This window comes from Argiope bruennichi, chromosome X1, assembly GCF_947563725.1.
Source record: "Argiope bruennichi chromosome X1, qqArgBrue1.1, whole genome shotgun sequence".
NCBI classification, from domain to species: Eukaryota; Metazoa; Arthropoda; class Arachnida; order Araneae; family Araneidae; genus Argiope; species Argiope bruennichi.
In genome coordinates, this window is record NC_079162.1 from 4,686,620 (window position 1) to 4,705,504 (window position 18,885).

An 18,885-nucleotide genomic window follows, 5' to 3' on the forward strand; every position below is an offset into this window, starting at 1 on the left:
CATAACTGTTTCAAAAATAAAGTAAAAAATTATTTTTTAACCGATTTTTATGTAAAATGCCTATTAAAAACCTAAGATACTATTTTTCTAAAAAAAAAAAAAAAAAAAATGTTTTGTGGCTTAGAAATTTTTTCCGTTGCTATATGGCTAGTCTTAACTTTTTGGTTCCTCGTTAGAGTAAATGTTTTTTTTTTAAGTAATTCAAAACTGTGTAGTGCCTAAAGCAGATTTGAAGGTTCCAGGCACCATTTGGTAACTTTTTGGGGGGATTGTTTTTTAAATTAATTGTTTATGTTATCCTTTTTTTATTTACAAGGAAAAGAAGTTATGTAAATAGGAGGTAATGATGAAAGCAATTCTTTTTACATTTCATTGTTCGTATAATCAATGTAAAATCTTTTTCAGAAAATGATTCTTGCTCTTCTTGTTGTATATGTGGAGGTTTTTTTTTTCACAGATTATTTCATGTACGTATTAAAAGGCAATGTGTTACATCTGTCCCTTTAAACAATAAAATTTGTTTGAAATAGAACAAGGAACCCAAAGAGTGTTCTTAGAAAGTTACTTTTCAGTTGAAAAATTCTTTCAAGTACGGAGTATTATGTTTGCAGCAAATTAAAATATACCGCATTTTTTTCAAGGGGATAAATTTTCGTTTCACTTCGTTTTACATATGTTCATTAAATAAAATTCCCTTTACAAGAAGAAGATTGCTAATTAAAAAAGATATGAAAAATATTGTATTGTTAAAGATTTTAAAAAAATGGTATTTTTTGCTTTCTGTTTATTCATATTGTGCAATTTTCTTTATAAAATGTTCTTTATTTGGAACCGTTTTCTATTTTTGGAGACTACTTAATAAAATGATTTGGAGTTTTCAAATATGTGAAGCATCTTGAAGATTTATTAAATTTAACTATCCTAAACGGAAACTATCAGTAGGTTGTTTATAATTTTATACATATTTGTGATTAAGTTTTGATAATTTTTAATTGAAATTTTTTATCAGTTATACTATGTACAGACTTGTTTTTATTATAAAGAAAAGATTAATTCAACTTTTAAAGAAATTCAGTTTATTATTGTATCTAAATTTGAAGAAGGCCTCGTTCTTTCTATGGCATGGTATCTTGTTTCAATAGTGAATACATTCGCTGTCTTTGTAGAAATATTGAAGAGGAGGGGGAAAATTGAAAAAATGAGGTTTAATTTGAAATTTCTTGTATTTCTAATTTATAAAATTATTTTGTCTTTTATAATTCAGCTTGAGTCCTTTAATATATGTTTACACAATAAATATTGTTTAATGTTACCTTTTAACTCATGTCAAATGTATGGATAAACCTTTTTAATCATTTCAAATATTAAAGATTCGCATAAGTTTTGGAGTAAATGAATACGTTTCTATGCCTTCACAATACAATAATTTTTACTTTTAAAAGAAATTATAGCTGTTTTGGTTTGAAGAATTAAAGCTGCGAATTGTTAGTTAAAAAAATATTTTTTGAATATAGAAATTTATTAGAAAAAATATTCTGTTAATTACTTTTAATTAAACTAATACGTTTTATTAAAAATTAGTCACTTTAATTTTAAAAGTATTTATTAATTTCACCAAATATATTACAATTATGACTAAAATTGTGTTGTTATACTTAAGTGAGCAATCCTAGATTTGATTCTGAAAAATTCTTGAGCGTTACATTTGGTTGATTTCATTTCATGTAGCATAAGTTTATTTCTGTTAGCTTAAAATAGTGTTTAATAGCGTAAAATAGCGTTATTTCCAAAGCTTGATAATAAATGAATAATTGTTTTCACTGTTTTGGCTATTTTTTTTAAATGCTGTTTAAATAATAATGTGGAAATTTGTGGCCATTATCAGTTCAATACATTTCATTTGAGATTATGTGATCGATTCCTTATTTTCGGTTATTATTCATCGTTTGGTCGTACAATTATTATTACCTTCTTTTTCTTATTATGTACACAAATGGTTAATTATTGCAAATAATTATTTATTACAATGAAATTAGCTATTAAATGCATGATTACTTTTTAAAATATGAAATTAACTGTTGTGTGCTATTTTGAAATAAATTTAGATTAATACCCCCCCCCCCTCACACACACACACACACACACAGCCCGTCGGAGATGTCCTGTCTCTATACCGGTAAATTTCTGCCGCCACGTCCGATTTTAAGACCGTTATTCTTTGCTCCAATTTTAAATTAATTTTTTGTTCTTGTTTTCAATCGAATTTGTCATCATTTTATTTTTGAATTTTGCATAATTTATTTATATTACTCTTTTTAAGTATTTAATCATCTTTACTCACCTGGTAAGCTTAAATTTTGGTGGGTTTTTTTAAAAAAATTTCTATATATTTGATGTAAGAAGGCAAAACCTGGTCGTTAAAGTTGTGTGTAGTTATAAATTAAGCAATACAGAAGCAGTCTGTACCAAATGGTACTGTTGTGGCGGAGGAAGACATAGTGGAGCAACTGTTTTGTGTTATATTTAAAATGTCTTTTTATTAATAATATAGAGATAGCAAGGAAAAGGTGTCCTAACAGTGTGTATATATATATATTGCATTTAAAATGTGCAATAAGTTTGTATAGGAATTAAACTTATGGAATAAAAAGTATCAACAATGAAACGATGCATATTTTGAAATTACTATCTGTTCTTTTGTTTTCGATTAAACATTTAGATAACATGTCTTGAAATTCAAAACATAACAAAAATATGAAATAATATTTTTTTTTATTTGTTAATTCCAAGGTATTCTAAAATTAAGTAATATCAACATAAAATTATGATTTGTGTAAGTAATATGGGAAATATCAGGAATTTTCAAATTAAAGCATTAAGTATATTTCAATATTTATAACCATAATGTTTTCAAACTCTTCTTCCCACCACTTGTCAGTGGATTATTAATTTGAAATACCAATTATAAGGTGGTATCATTACAATTTTTACTTATTTATTTATCTTTTAAAAAAATAAACAGTTCGAGAATGGCGTTCTGTTGCCTTTCGACTCCACTACACCTTACCATACATATATATTTTATTTCACTTGATCGATTGCTGATGGATCCAAATGATTGTTCTATGTTCTGCAAAAATAACTGATTTCTGCAAACCAGTTTAAATAAAACTATTATTGATTACAGACTGTTTTAAAAGACCAAATATACATAATTGTTTTAGAAATTATTAATTATACATGCCATTGCAGTGTATATCGATTGCTGCTATGAGGAAGCTGGATCTGACACATTACATATCGTATGTTGAAAATTCGATTTATAGTTAAAAATTGCGAACAAATAAGTATGTCTTTCTAAGAGAATACATTTAAAAGTAAATTTTAACAAAGAATATGTGTAGTTCTGAAATAAATATATCCGTTATAAAAGAACTTTCGTTGAATTTGATGGGGTAAAAGGAACAAGTGAGATAAAACGAACAATGTGTAGAAAATTGACAGAATTTGTCTACTTTATTATTTTACTGGCATGGTGATTTTTTTTAAAAGTCTTTTGCATCATGAGCATTATTTGTTAACTAAATTTTGGATCTGGATACATTCTATTAGCATGAATAGGTATAATTCTGATTTTATGCTCGACTGTGTCTAAGGAGTATTAAAACTAACATTTTTGCCTTTCAATGTTCTTGAAAATTTGATGATACATTATTCTTACTCTCGAGAAACATAATTCTGTGCAAAGGTAAACTATATTCGTCTTATTTTAAATTTTATTATTTTAGAACCGCTTAAGTAACGTGGGGTAAAATGAACATAATTTTATGTTTGGCTGTTGGAATGTGCGTATAAAGATTAACATTTTATGAGTTACTTTTTGAGAAACAGTTAACATATGCATATATTCTGATAAAATTTTAATATATTTTTTCATATATATGTGTGTGTGTGTGTAATGCGATTTGAAGTAGAGTTCCTTAAAGATTGTTATTCTTCATTACTTAAGAAAAATAATCCATTTTTTAGTTTTTGTTAAGATTTCTTTGTTCAAGCCTTGACAAGTGTAGCGAACTGAATGGGAAAACAGCAAGCAATTAAGAGCCCATTTGCGTGAGCACTAATGGAGCTCTTGAACTCTTAAATTCTTCACTTCCGGCCATTGCAGTTAGATGAAGTAATAGTATGGCAGGGAAATTACTTAGCAAGTGATTGTACAAAAATAATCATAATAAACTGTGCTTAGTAATTAAAATTTACGTATAAGTTGGGGGAAAATGGAAGATCGAAGTAATGTAATATCTGAAGTCATTAAGACGAATATGCACAGCAGAAATAGATTTATTATTAGGTGAATTTAGGAATCATAAGAAAATGCAACAAACACACAACTCTAAAGTAAAGACAAGTAAACACTCAAATGTTGCAAATTTAACAATAAATTACATAAAACAATTATGATTATTTACGATATTACTCCTAAATCAGAACAATCTGAACTGCATTCTAGAACAGTATTTAATTAAACAGCTTAAATATTTATACATTGTATACTATAAAACACAAAGTTAAAAAATTGGTTAAAAAATAACAATGCCAATACTAAAAATAGTATATATAAACATGCATTGACAAAATTAATTACTTTGATTACACATTCCTAGCAGTGACCCGAGTTTTAAAAATCTGTCTTTAGCAAGAGGTTTTTTTAATATATTAGCAACCTGAATTTCACTAATACAATTTATGACATCACGTTGTTTACTTTCAGAGTGTTAATGAATACATTTGTAACGAATGTCAATAATGAATAATTTTCCATTATGAAACTCAGTATTTTTAATTAAATGGATGGCTCTTTGATTGTTAGTTTGTGGAACTGGTATAGTAGTCACACAGCACAATTCTTTTAAAAAATTGTGCAACCAAATTGCTTCTTTTGCCGCTTGACTTGCGACAATAAATTCTGCCTCAGTTGTAGAGAGAGGAATACAATTTTGATGTTGGCTTCTCATGTTATAGTACCACCATTATACACCATTCCTAAGTTTGATTTCCTGGTTAGAGGATCACCAGTATAATCTAATTCATTAAAAAATTAAAGGGTTGTGTGGAGTTGACATTGAAACAGAATACTACACTTTTCGGTTCCTTTCAGATACCTTAAAATTCCTTTATCTGTCTTCCAATGTATTTACCGAGGTTTATCCCAAACCTGGGAAAGCACTGCCTCTGCATAAGATTGTGTAAACATGAGACTTCCCACTGTTTCATGATAGGATACATAAACAGAAAGAGATGCTTAATTACCTATTGTAATTGTGCCCTTTTCGAAAGGTATACTTTTTTCGTTTGAAAAACTCATATCGAAGAGACTCAGAATTTTCTTAAAATCAGCGTCCAGCTGTATAAAATTTTCCGATTTTTAAGATGCTCAGTGTCCACATCTAGAAAAAAGTTGGCTTTTCAAATCACCTCAGAGAATTTATTTTCAAGTTCCTTGAGAAACAATTTCATAGTCCTTTCTTCATGTATTACAATGATTCCATCATCAACATACACAATCAGATACAGTGATTCCTCATCATGTAAAAATAAACATGGGTAACAGTTAGATTATTTCAAACCACTCTGTCCGGCAAAATTTTATAACACTCTTTCCGACACTTCGGAGCTTATTTTAAACCATATGTACTTTTTTCATATTTGCCTAGTACCATGACTAAATCCTTCAGATTGAGTCCTGTAAATATTGTTACAAATCTGTAATTTTGCTACCCGGCACGAATAGTGTCATCCTTCGAAAAAAAACCTTTGTAAGATCTGTCCTGTGCGTGCTGAGTTTGGCGACTAAATGGATAATACTGGAAAGTTCGGGAACTTTCACGATCCATCCACTTAGAACCGAGATACACCCAGGTACGCCCTGATTGGTCTGAAGATTCTAGCCCCGCCTCCCGGAGCTATAAAAGACAGGCACTTGGAACTGAAGGAAGTCGTGTGTATCGTCAGAAGTGGTGTATGAGAGTAGTCGGAGTCGCCGACACGTAGAGAAACTGGAGGATTAAACAGCAAGAAAGCTGCTGAACTAGCAATTAAATGTGCTGCGTCATTACGATTTATTGGCGGTATTTGTAGAAATTTTTTTTTGTAACATTTGGTGTCAGAAGTGGGATTATTTGGATTTTCCTGTGTATGCCTTGGACCAGAAGTATGGATGCAAAATTCGCAGAGCTACTTGCCATGATGGCAGAGTTGAAGAAAGGACAAGAGGAATTGAAAGCCGGATATGAAGAAATAAAGAATGAATTAAAGTAAGAAATTTTAAAAGATATAGGTAAAAAAATCGAAGACGTCCAATATATTACAGAGGAAATTGAAGGAAACAGCGAGAGCCAAGTGGAAGAAAAAAAGACCGAAGACAGAATGAAGACCGTTGTCATCGAAAAGGAGACTGGCGATCCTGAGGATGAACCGGAGTTCAATAGGGAGAGGAACGAACAGGGAGAGTGTCAAGTAATCGCAGAGTTGAAACAGTCTTCTCCGAATGAGTCCCCTGATGTGGAATCGAGGGAGTCGGCACTTGGGGATGGAGAATCTGAACTCTCTTTGAACGGGTCTGTTGGTGGCGACCCGTGCTTTATGCCTATGGATGCGGGAGTTGATGCTACCCCGTTTGGATTGGATTCGTCCCAGAGGGTAAAGGGACAACCTGTCTGCAAGCCTCTTGATATCTCCTGGCATAATGGCATGGATGAAGACTACGTGTCTGGAATCGCTGATCTCTGCAGTATCGGCTTCAATTTCCTTCAAGAATTCGGCTACGCTGTGGACTTGTATAGGAGTGTGATACAAGTAGGAGCCGAGGAATCTTCTGTGTATCCGGAAAACTTATGTCGTCGCAGAGAAGCCCTTCCCTCAGGGGAAGATGCGCTGTTTGGAAGATCGTGTGTTGAGAGCAGCGGACAATTTTCGAGTGTCGGGAATGAACTGGAAATAAGCGGAGATATTCCCGTGGAAGATCTGGCGACGAAGACGAATTCCTGGCTATCAGGCAGACTCCGGAAGGCACTGTTGGACAATCCTGATATTCGGTTGACTCGATGGAGGAAGATCAAAGTGACCAACCGACCAGCCTGGCTAGAATTTGTTTCGGAGAGTCCTGTTAGGACACAAAAATTGGCTCCTTGGGACATCCTGCATTTTAAAGAACGGAATCGAGTCTGGGTGTACAATCCGAAACGACGAAGAGGTCCGAGTCAAAAGCATTGAGAAGGTTCGGATGGATCTTTAGTCGCCGCCAAATTAGTAAATGATGTCATCTTCGAAAGTGTGGAAGTCGCCTAAAGCATCATCATCATCACATCATTCGGAAGCCTACGCCAGCTGTTGGATTGAAGTAGGACTGCCGGGACGTCAGTCTTTGAAGAGGAGAGCAATGTTACAAATCTATAATTTTGCTACCCGGCACGAATAGTGTCATCCTGGAAAAAAACCCGTTTAAAACCTTTGTAAGATCTGTCCTGTGCGTGCTGAGCTTGGCGACCATTTGGCGACTAAAGGGATAATACTGGAAAGTGCGAGAACTTTCACGATCCATCCAGAACCGAGATACACCCAGGTACACCCTGATTAGTCTGAAGATTCTAGCCCCTCCTCCCGGAGCTATAAAAGACAGCACTCAGAACTGAAGGAAGTCGTGTGTATCGTCAGAAGTGGTGTATGATAGTCGGAGTCGCCGACACGTAGAGAAACTGGAGGATTAGACAGCAAGAAAGCTGCTGAACTAGCAATTAAATGTGCTGCGTCATTACGATTTATTGGCGGTATTTGTAGAAAAAATTTTTTGTAACAATATCCTCGGAGAGGTTTCCATAGAGAAATGCAGTTTTACACATAACGATGTAAGTTGTAATTTTCAAGTAACAGCAACATTTAAAACAGTTCTTAAGGTGTCCTATCTTACCACAGGACTAAAGATTTCATGGAAATCAACTCCAAATTTCTGCCTATATCCTTTTTCAATTAGGTGAGCTTTGCAGTGCTGTACAGTGTTTCATCAGCATTTAATTTCACCTTGTATTTCCCTCTTACTACTAATGGTTTTCTGACAGAGGGTAGATTTACGAGATACCAAATTTGTTATTTGACAGGGATTCCAATTCTACTCTCATAGCAGCAAAGTCATTTATCACTATTTTCAGAAATCATTGCTTTTTTGTTGGTCTCAGGTTCTGCATGTTCTGTTAATAAAAGAAAATTGTCAAACTTGATTAGCATTCTTAACATGAATCACTCCCGCAAGTTTCTGTACATCTAAGCAAGTTTTTGCTTATAAGCAAAAAAAAATTAAAAAATTATCTAAAGTTTCTTCTCTATTTTCAGTACTATATGATATTTCCCCTATTTCTTCTTCCACATCCATGTCTGATGCTTTGGGAGATTTCTTCAAAATTTCTATAGCTGATGTTTGATTATCAGTGGGAGATCTATCTATAACAAATCTTTCTCGACTCAGGATAATCTTGTTCTAATCTTTTATGTAGATCCTATAACCATTATTTTCTCTACTGTTGCTAGCAAAAACACCTTTACACTTGTCTTGTCCCATTTCCTCCTTTTTTTTGTTCAGATAATGCACAGAGCACTTAGTGCCAAATGTATTCTAGTGATTAATGTTAAGTCTAATAATTAATGTCTTTTGAAAACCATAATTCATTAGAACTTTTATCTTTATTTGATGTTGGCCCTTTTTTGTTGAACACACAAACACAATTATTTACTGTTTCTGCAAATAGTTTCAAAGGAAGATTTCTAGCTTGAATCAGGCATTTTCCTCAACAATTCGATTTTCCTGTTCTCTCGCTCCATTTTATTCAATAGTATAGGGCACTAAAATGTGTAAAGAGATTAATGATCGTTCAAGAATACTTTTTAGTGTTGAATTTTGAAACTTCTCTCCACCAATACTCATTACTGCTGTAATGGTATGACCAGTTTTTTTTGCTTCATTAAGAAAAGTTTTAAGACATTTGGAAACTTCATTCTTAGAATAAATGAAACACTCCCTACGGTACTTGGTGAAATCATCTTTGAAAGAATTAAAGTACTTAGAACCACCTAAAGATTGTTGCTGTATAGGACCACTAATCGAGAAAAGATTTCTGCTGTTATCAGAAGCATATCACACTTATATTAAATGGCGCCTGTCCCACTTACCTTTGATTTTTATTTCACTTTCACAGTTCCATTACCATATGCCATTATTGCGTCATTGTTCCCCAGATTTACTGGTTAGATGAATTTAGTGAAATCCACAAAATAGTTTTTTTGTGTTTTGTTCATGTCTGAAATCATACTTCACTTTCTGGATCTCCTGCAGTACACATAAAAGCCTCACCTTCAATTTTAGATTTGCTTTCTTTCCTCTTACAGTTCGCAGTAATATGAACTGGCTTCCGACAAATGCAGCATTTTCTTTTCAGGTTTATTTATCATTTTCTTCTTGGTAGCAGCCAGAACTGTGGAACATTTCTATCCATCGAAGCCTCTTAGTCAAATTATTCACTGATCACTCTTTAACTGGAATAGATTCCCACACATTCATATATTCAAAATATTCGAACGATAAATTGACATTATTGAACTCATCAGCAGATCTAGCAATGCTGTTTTCGCTAATAGATTTTAATTCGTCTTTTAGTTCGTTGAAATTTCTTTGCAATTTTGCAACATAAGTCGTCTTCCAGTTCTTTCTCCCTACGGAAAACTGCTCCTTCAAACGATGAAACCGCTGGTGAGAGCTCTGTTCATAAACTGATAGCACTTTTCTGATGCACTTTTAGTACTGTTGCACATTGCTACTGTCCATGTTGCCCACCTGAATTAGTTGGGCTAAGGTGTCATCAGTGACAAAAGCTTTCCGCTTCTCCACATAAGCAGAAACAACTTCAGTTGAAACCTCATCCGGTAAGATAGGACACTCACAGTCACCAGTTATAACATTATGAATATTGTGATGTCACAATAAAAGTTCAATTTGTTTCTTCCATTAATTCCAGTTGGAAGCTCCCTCGATCAGGGCCGATTGGACCGAATGCTTCCAATAGGACCCTGTGTCAGAGTGTTACAAGAATATACTGAGACTTTTTCAAAATAAAAAATCGTTTTATCTTGAATCATTTTATTTCTTTGATCATTTATTTTAGAACTTTTACTTATTTTTAAATACGTTTATTGATCTTTGTGTTGCTTTTTTTACAGCCCTTTAGTTTTATAATAATAAAATGCAGCTGTAGAAAAGAGAGAGAGGAAAAGCACATTGTTTAGTCATCTTTCGTTAGGACCACAACTCCCTGAATAAAGAGCTAGTTTCTTTGTCCTGCCGTAAGCCTCATGCAGCCATAAAAGCTGTGAGTGGTTTTTGCACAGAAGAGATTGTGTGTTAATAATATTTAGTTCATTGCTATTTTATTTATTTGTTTGAGAAAAGGCACAAGAAGTTCTAGCAATTCTCTGCATTCGCTAGTTCTTCCCTTCCTCTCTCACACACACATCTTGAAGGGACTTTATTGTCTTATTCATTTGCTGTCGGAAATTAGCAAACTGGCCAGTGTGCCATTGGTGTATTTCGATGATAACTTCGGATTATAACAGGACATTTTCGAAGAAGATGAATCCTAATAGATTTATGGCCGGAGAAAACACTTCAGAAATCTTTTAATTCTTATTGATCCTTTATTTCTAACTTTTCTCAAGGTTAAGACAGATGATTAGAAATAAGTATTCCCGTTTCAGTCCAGAAAGGGACTTGAAACTGAAAAAGAATTTTTCCACATAAGTATATACCGACTTCTACATTACAACTACTTTTAAAAAGGCGCATTTAATCATCATCATTATTATTTTTATTACTTTGTAACTTAGCTAATTTGAATAATTTTTTTTTCTAATTCATCTACAATTCTAATTATTTTCTGGCCTTCTTGAATTTTCTATTAATGTAGTGTTAAAATATCGTTTGCGTAAGACGTATTTATTTTGATTAAAATCAAGATTAGAAATTGTGATTTTAAGAAAATTTCTGATTTGATTTCTTTAATTAAATACAGCCTTACTTTCTGTCCGCAGCAATCATGAATTAAAAATTTTCTCTTCCACACTTGACTGTTATTTAATGTATCCAATGAAAAAAAAATTAAATAAGTTCATTATAATTATTAAAAAATTATATTATTAAAATTATATTATTAATTTTATATTAAAAATTATTATATTATAATATATACCCCATTATATTATTAAAAAATTATGAATAAATCTAATTTTATTGTTTTTCAAAAAATTTCATAATTTATTCAGAATGCATTATTTATTAAAATTGTAAAATATTATGAATGAATCACTGTTTTCCAATTTTAGTTTGAAATTCATCATTTTCTGTTGTTACATTTTAAAAAGTTTTTCTTAATTCAAATTTTTGGATAAATCATGTTTTTGTTAGCTGCTTCGAATTAGTTAACTTTGTCATTTTTCATTGATTTACCTTGCTTTTTTTGCTTTATTTGTTTGCAAAATTATTAATAGATTTTGTCCTTTTTAGCAATGTTGATAGTCTGCTGCAATAACACGATTTTTCTACAATTATTTAAATAATATTAATAATTTTGATTTAAATCGGGAAATTACTTTTATAAATCATGCATTCGACATATTACTTATTTTTCTTTCTAATACATTTTGTAATGGAATTTAATGGATGTAATTAATAATATGTTTTTCTTTGTAAAAGATTTTTTTTCACTCTTCTTGTTGTGTTAGAGCAGCGGTTCTTAACCTATGGGTCGCGACCCAAAATTGGGTCGCGAAGCATATTTCTTGGGTCGTGCTGAGTCGAACCAAAAAAGTTAGTAATACAACAAATTTCAGACATTTTAGAAATGACGACTTGAATAAATATCAACAATCGAAAATGAATGTGAACTAACTGAAAAAATTACATGTTTTAAAAATAAACTCAAATTATGGAGAAATAAGGTTGAAATAAAGAAACTTGCTTCATTCCCGACTCTTAATTTACTTGTTGAAGACAATAATATTGATATCACAGATTTTGAAATACAGAAAATTATTATTAATCATTTAGAAAAACTAATAGCAGACTTTGATCGATATTTCTCTGCAGACGATGTTTTCAAATATAATTGGGTTCGAATGCCATTTAATTTTGATGTAAGTGATTTGCATGAGGAATTTGTTAATATTAATCAATTTCAAGAGCAATTAATAGAAATACAAAGTGACCAAGCACTTCGATACAATTTCTACAAAAACACTGAATCTTTGTGCTTTCTGGTTAAAATTAAAAACCGAAAAGCCAATAATTGTTAAAGAAGCCCTAAAAGTATTATTGCCCTTTGCAACAACATATATGTGTGAGGCTGGTTTTTCGGCTCTGTGTGTAATCAAAAACAATTACCGGAACAAGTTAAATCCTGAAATAGATATAAGGTGCTCCTTGACATGCATTCAACCGAGGTTTGAAGATCTTTCAAAATGTATTCAAGCGCAAGGTTCTCATTAAAACTGTATGACTTGCATTTAAAATTTAAAAGACTTAACATATGCTTTGATATTTCTTTTTTTTTTTAGGAATAAGTTAAAATGTCAATTATTTTCAAAAAGTTATAAATATATTTTAATTTGGTCAATAAAAATTATTAATAACACTTGATTATTAAATAAATTTTCCTTGGATCGAAAAGTACTTTTGTTTATCTTTATTATTAAAAAAATAAATAAAAAAATTGTGAGTTAAAAAAATTTTCATCGTAGGATTGAAGATTTTTTAAAAATACAATCTAAAATAAAGCAATGAAAAATTTTAACTTTTTTTTGGGTCGCGACATGAGCATATTTCTCAAATTTGGGTAGCGGCTTAAAAAGGTTAAGAACCACTGTGTTAGAGTTTTGAAATTATACACTCGCTTGTATTTTCTGTTTATACAACAATTTTAATTTTTCAGAATTTATATAAGTTTACTTAAATTTAATTCCTTGTGCATGGTACTACTTGGTAATGAAGTTTGACTTTTTATGTTTCTATAGTGTAAATAAATATAGTTAATGGCGTAAAAGTGAAAAACAATTAAAATGAAAAAATTCTATTCCTTAATTCACTAATAAACGTGTTTTTTTTTTAATATCCTTCTTTATTATTGAATTTATTTTATATTCTGATTGAATATTGGTTGAGGACCAGAAATGTTTTTTAATTGAGTCCTACAACTTTTAAAGCCGGCAAGCTTTTCAATGTGAATTTTCAACCCCATTTAACAGAATTCGTTTTTATTATCCGCAGTCTTTCTACGTGTTCTCACTAAGCTTATTTGAAACATGTGTTACTTTCTTGCGCAGGAGATGAGAGGCTTGTTTCTCCTTGGGAGTTTGGTTTGGAGTTTAAAATTGGATATAATTTTCCCTTGGTTTCTATGTAGTTGTTTTTGAAAGAGAGAACGTGAGAACGAATTTTGTATTTATATAATTTTTGAAAAGAATCTGTCTTTTCAGTGTTTTGATTCTATCAGAAAATTAAAAGCCCCCACAACTTAAAAGTTAAAGTTGCGGTTGAACCGGACTTTGAGCGGTTAAGAAATTATTTTTAGTGTTGATAAATAAAAACGTATATTATTAGAACGTTTAATAAAAACCACTTCAATGCAAAATCATACGAAATTGTGGAAGTATTACACCATATCGTCTCAAAAAAGCGTATTTTTCTCATATCATGCATGTTTCTTTAATAATTTTTCATTTTCAATCAGACTTACGTTGCAATTGAATGAAGTTGGATAGAAAATTAAAAGGGAAATGATTACTATATGAACAAACATCCGATACAATAAGGCATTATATTTTTAATTTTTGATCAATATAACTGTTAAAATTTCTGTGAATGTGTTAAGAAAAAATGTATATTGTTAATTTTGTAGTTGCTTTTAACGATGTAATAAGAATTTTATGAGTCACTTTTTTTCTTTTTTTTTTCCATCTGTGATCATTTTATCTCATGCCATAGTGTAAAATGATCATAGTAATAAGCCTAAAAATAGTAGTGATTACTAAGTTTTATGACTTAAAACAGAAATAAATTTTTTAAAATGTAGCTATTTTCTGATAATGTAATGTTAAGTATAGTTAAAGAAAGTGTAAACAATTAATTTAAGAAGTGTAGTTTACCAGAATTGAAAATAGTCAGTTTTATGGTTATTTTACTCCTCTCTTTACCGTATAAGGGTAAAAACTAATTCCCTTAAATCACTTCCATATTTGAGCATGCATGTGGGAAGACATGCAAACGCATATTTTTACTCACAGTCAATCTTATCCTGTGCGGGTTTTTGGGAGAACCAACAATTGCTACGAACGTGATACGACAATTGGTATTTTCTTCACACATTAAATGAAATTCTCAGCGCAAGTGTGCTCATATCTGGCTTGCTGTTTGAGATAGTTTGCTGCTTTGCTTTTGTATGTCATTTGTATTTTTATGAAAACGGAGTGTTCGAACGATGATTTACAAATATATCCTCACAAAATTTTAAACTAGCCTTATGACTCTTGAAATCGTAGATCATTTAATAATGTGCTTGCATTCCGCCTTTGATGCAGTCTTGTAATCCACCAGTCTCCTTATTTTCTTTCTCCTTTAAATCCCATTTATAATAATAAATGAGGCATGGACGAACGTGACTCCGAAGGATTTGATCAAGAACTCATGGAGTCTTAATCGACGAGTTTTTGTCTCTGCCCAGAATTATGAGGCTAGATGCGCATGGCAACGTCATAGATGAGTTGGTGGAAGAACATAACCAGATCTACCACAGAACTTATGGAGCTGCATTCTGTGTCGCAGCAAAAACTGCAGAGGAAATTTGGTGAGGAGAGAAATAATAGACGCAACTGAGTAATAGCTTCCCAAGACATAAGAGAGATACTGAAAGCACGGAAATTATTGCTTCGCATGTTGAGAAGCGTCACCCTAATAAGGCAGTAGCTGTGAGCGCTACAAAATCATTTAACGATAAAGCTGCATCTCATTTTCGCGAAATTTTGAAGCGTAGTCAAAAACAAATGTCTTTAGATAATTTTCTCGTAAAAAATGCATTCATTATAAATAATATATTACATTATTATAAATTGTTTGAATATTAGTTTCGAGATAGAATGAATTGTCCTATTTTACCTGGTTTCCTATTTAAAAAAGGATTTCGCTTGTTTCGCATTACAAGTATAATTCGGGAACGAATTATGTTCGAGGTTCCATTGAATTTTGAGCGAAGAAGAATGACAAACACCTACGGAAACAAGCGAAGCGACATCCTAGGTGCTGATCACGTATGTATGCTGCAAGGAGGAAGCCATGCATATTCGTTGCTGCTCACCGCACAAGTTTTCGAGACTAGAAGCTTCTTTAGAAAAAAAAAAAAAAATTTCTAACCTTATCTGCATATAAAAAGAGCAAGGATATCACATTATTTAAGGGGAGGGAGAGGAAATGAAAGTAACCTTAGAATAGAGCTAATTTCTTCAGTTTTCTTTAAGGTTGTGAACTGATTCAACAATTTTTAATTGCCTTGAAAATTGCAATGATATTTAATAATGGAAGTAGTAGTTATCTCAGTTCTACTGAATAGTTCCCGTCATTCATCGCCATCTTCTCATTCATTTAATGTAATGTCAATAAACTTTGTTATAAAATGAGTCTCTAATGGATTTTCTCTTTTCTTTGAAATTTGCGTTTCATTAAAAAAAATAATAATAAAGTTTTAATACAGTACACAGTGGTTGAAAACAGCTCAACTATTCCTTTTAAGCTCTATATTTCTTTGTTTCCATTTCCTTTCTTTTCTTCAATTGATTAATTGCTCTACAGTTTCTTGTACAATTTATAACGTTAGTTTTTATTCATTGTAACCATCCTGTTGTTATAAAACTTTTCATAATGCACTGATAATTTTCGGTGTACAATATATGGAAGTATAAGTAATTATTTTCAAAATATTTTAAGCTTAATTTTATTAGAATAGCTGATTTTTTTATAAACACTTCCGATTTTTTTTTCTTTTTGTGTGAAAGAGATTAAAATTTTTAAAAAGACTACTAATCTCTTTGTTGCTGTTCATCATTATTATAGTCAACTAATCAAAACATGTTCGGCAGAACTGAGGTGAGGTAACAGAACAATTCGAAAAATTATTATTGAAATTGCAAGTTGGTTGAACATATTCATATATTGATTATTTAATTATATTTTTTGAAAACATTACTTCAAAATGTTTTGATTGTTTGATTTAATACTTTATATATATTTTTAGAAATTCCAGTTATACCTGATTTAGATACTATGAAAGAAGAAGAACTTTCTGCTGATGTTGCTAAAGCTCCTAGGTAAATTTCAAAAATTGATTGTTATTTATCACTGTTCTTTGTTAGACATTTACTAAAGCTGCTTTGATTCCTTAAACTTTTCATTTTTAGATTATTTCTTTCATAGTATTAAATTATACACTATCTACCAACAAGTAATTGGACACCTGTTATAAAGGAGATAAACACAATTTACTCATATTCAGTAGTTGGTAGAACCTCCACCTAAGCCTTAGCTGTCCGGGGCATACTTTCCATAAGTGTTTGGATGATTGACAGTGATATTCGACTTGAGGAAGACATGTAAGTTCTTTCACCGACTTTGAACGATTGCTGCACCCCTTAATTTGGCGATCCAACTCGTCCCAGAAGTTTTCCATAGGATATAAGTCTGGACTCTGGGAAGGCCAGTCCAGTCTGTTCACTCCATTATCATCTTACCAATCCATGGTGGACCTCGCAACATGACAAATGGCGTTGCCATCCTTGAAATAACAATGATCCAACCCGTAAAATTGCTACAATGCAGGAAGCGCATTATTGTCTAGACTAGTGGAATCGGAGGCGGCGTTAAGCTTACCATGAATTGGGATCAAGGGTTCTATTCATATACCACGAGCAACATCCCCAGACCATAATTCCACCTCCACCAAACTTTATTGTAGGCACATTGTATTCTGGCAAAAGGCGTTCTTCATGCATACTCCTAACCCAAACTCTGCCGTCCGACTGGTAGAGATTGAAACTTGAATTCATCACTCCAGAGAACCGGTTTCCACTCATCTACGTTCCAATTTCGACGTGCCTTGCACCACCTCAACCGAGCAACGCGATTGGACTTCTGGGCGATAGCAAGACCATGGAAACCTGGCAAATGTGCTTCCTTGTGGATGGTATTTATCGAAACAACAGTCTGGAACTTCTGGAGTATGTGGGTCATCGGTTTGGACAGCACTCTCTATCTCTTAGTTTCATGGATCTGCCGGGTCGAAGCACACCACTCACCTTTCACTTCTTTATCACAAAAGCCACTATCGATTTTTGAATGTTTAACTCAATAGAAAATTGACCATTTATATGATATCCGGCTGTTACACCTTTCTCGAAGTCAGACAGCTCTGAATTTCGTGGTGTCTTGCGACTAATGCTAACGCAACACGATATTCAAGCACAGAAGGCGTGACGTAGATCATCAGGACAGCAGATATCCTCATTAGCATGGATGTCCAAATACTTATTGGTAGATAAGTATATGTATTATTTTTAAAGCACAAATATTATATTAAATTACTCTAGAGCTATGTAGGAAGGATATGAAATTTTTGGTATAACTCATGTCTTACAGATTTCTTTCGTAATAAATGCCCTTTTCGTTGTCCTTTCATATTTCCTGCGCTAGTTTTGTTTAAAAAAATTGTATAATGATTCGAGTGTGATGATTTATAGGGAAAAAGATTGCCCATTGTTTTTATAAACTTTTATCCAAAATTAAAGTTGCAAATACATATATCACTATTATTCATAACAGCAACCTCTATTATTTTAAGCAGTGATGCCGAATATAATTTGGAAGACATTGCATAACCATGAAAAATTTTTCAATAATGTGTTATTTTCTCAATGAATTTTGTTTTAGACTGTTATTATTCCTCCAAATAATAGAAAAGCAATAATTTTTGTTGTAGCTGAATTCTTGGATAGCACACCACATATTAAGTATTTCCATTTATCTGTTAGAGTACACAGATCTTACCTTATTAAGGGTTTTATGATGTAACTGAACTAAAATCTCGTAAAGCATGCTTGGGATGCACCATTGTACTAGAGTATCTCCTTTCCAGAATCCCTCGAATTTTAAAAGTACCCTGTTTGAAGAATGATATTTTATACTGCAAATTATATTTATTAGATTAATTTTTAGTTTGAGGGCACTTTCTGAATTTTGTAAAGCTGCCCTGGATGGCCACACTTCTTATTAGCCGTTAATTATGAAAATATCAGATGCTATGATTTGGCCGTTTTAAATCTTCTTTATATATTTGAAAGTCCCACGGGGACAGCTCGTAATTGAGGATGAGAAGCTTCCGGTATGGTGGTTGTTTCTCGCCACTCTAGTGATTGCACATAAAGGTAGGGGTCTGGCACCTCCCATCGGTGACGGGACGTACTTCCTTAGGGAAGGATTGTACCGTGGCCAGTGATAGCCTTTAAGACTCAACCACAGTTCCCGCCAATGTTGCTGTTTCGGCGGTTTAGCTGTTTAAGTTTTTCCGTGTGCCTTCCAACGGGTCCGTGTAGTCAGTTTGTGGTTATATATTTGAAAGAATTTTACTCTTGTTCATTTGTTATGTTTTCGTTGACTCTGTCATAATATTGGGCAAGTGTGTACAAAATTTTGTTTTAAAAAAGCCAAGTATAATTTCATATTGCATTTATTACTTCTTAGTTAACTTGAGG

General features: G+C 32.2%; 1 protein-coding gene across 3 annotated transcripts in view; it reads left to right on the plus strand.

Moving 5' to 3' along the window:
* Nucleotides 1-18,885, plus strand: part of LOC129958505 (intraflagellar transport protein 43 homolog) — a 72,226-nt gene that overhangs the window by 41,385 nt on the left and 11,956 nt on the right. For all 3 annotated transcript variants that reach the window (XM_056071029.1, XM_056071030.1, XM_056071031.1), the window contains exon 7: nucleotides 16,377-16,449. In XM_056071029.1, coding sequence (XP_055927004.1) covers nucleotides 16,377-16,449 — 73 coding nt within the window. The remainder of the gene's footprint in view (nucleotides 1-16,376; nucleotides 16,450-18,885) is intronic.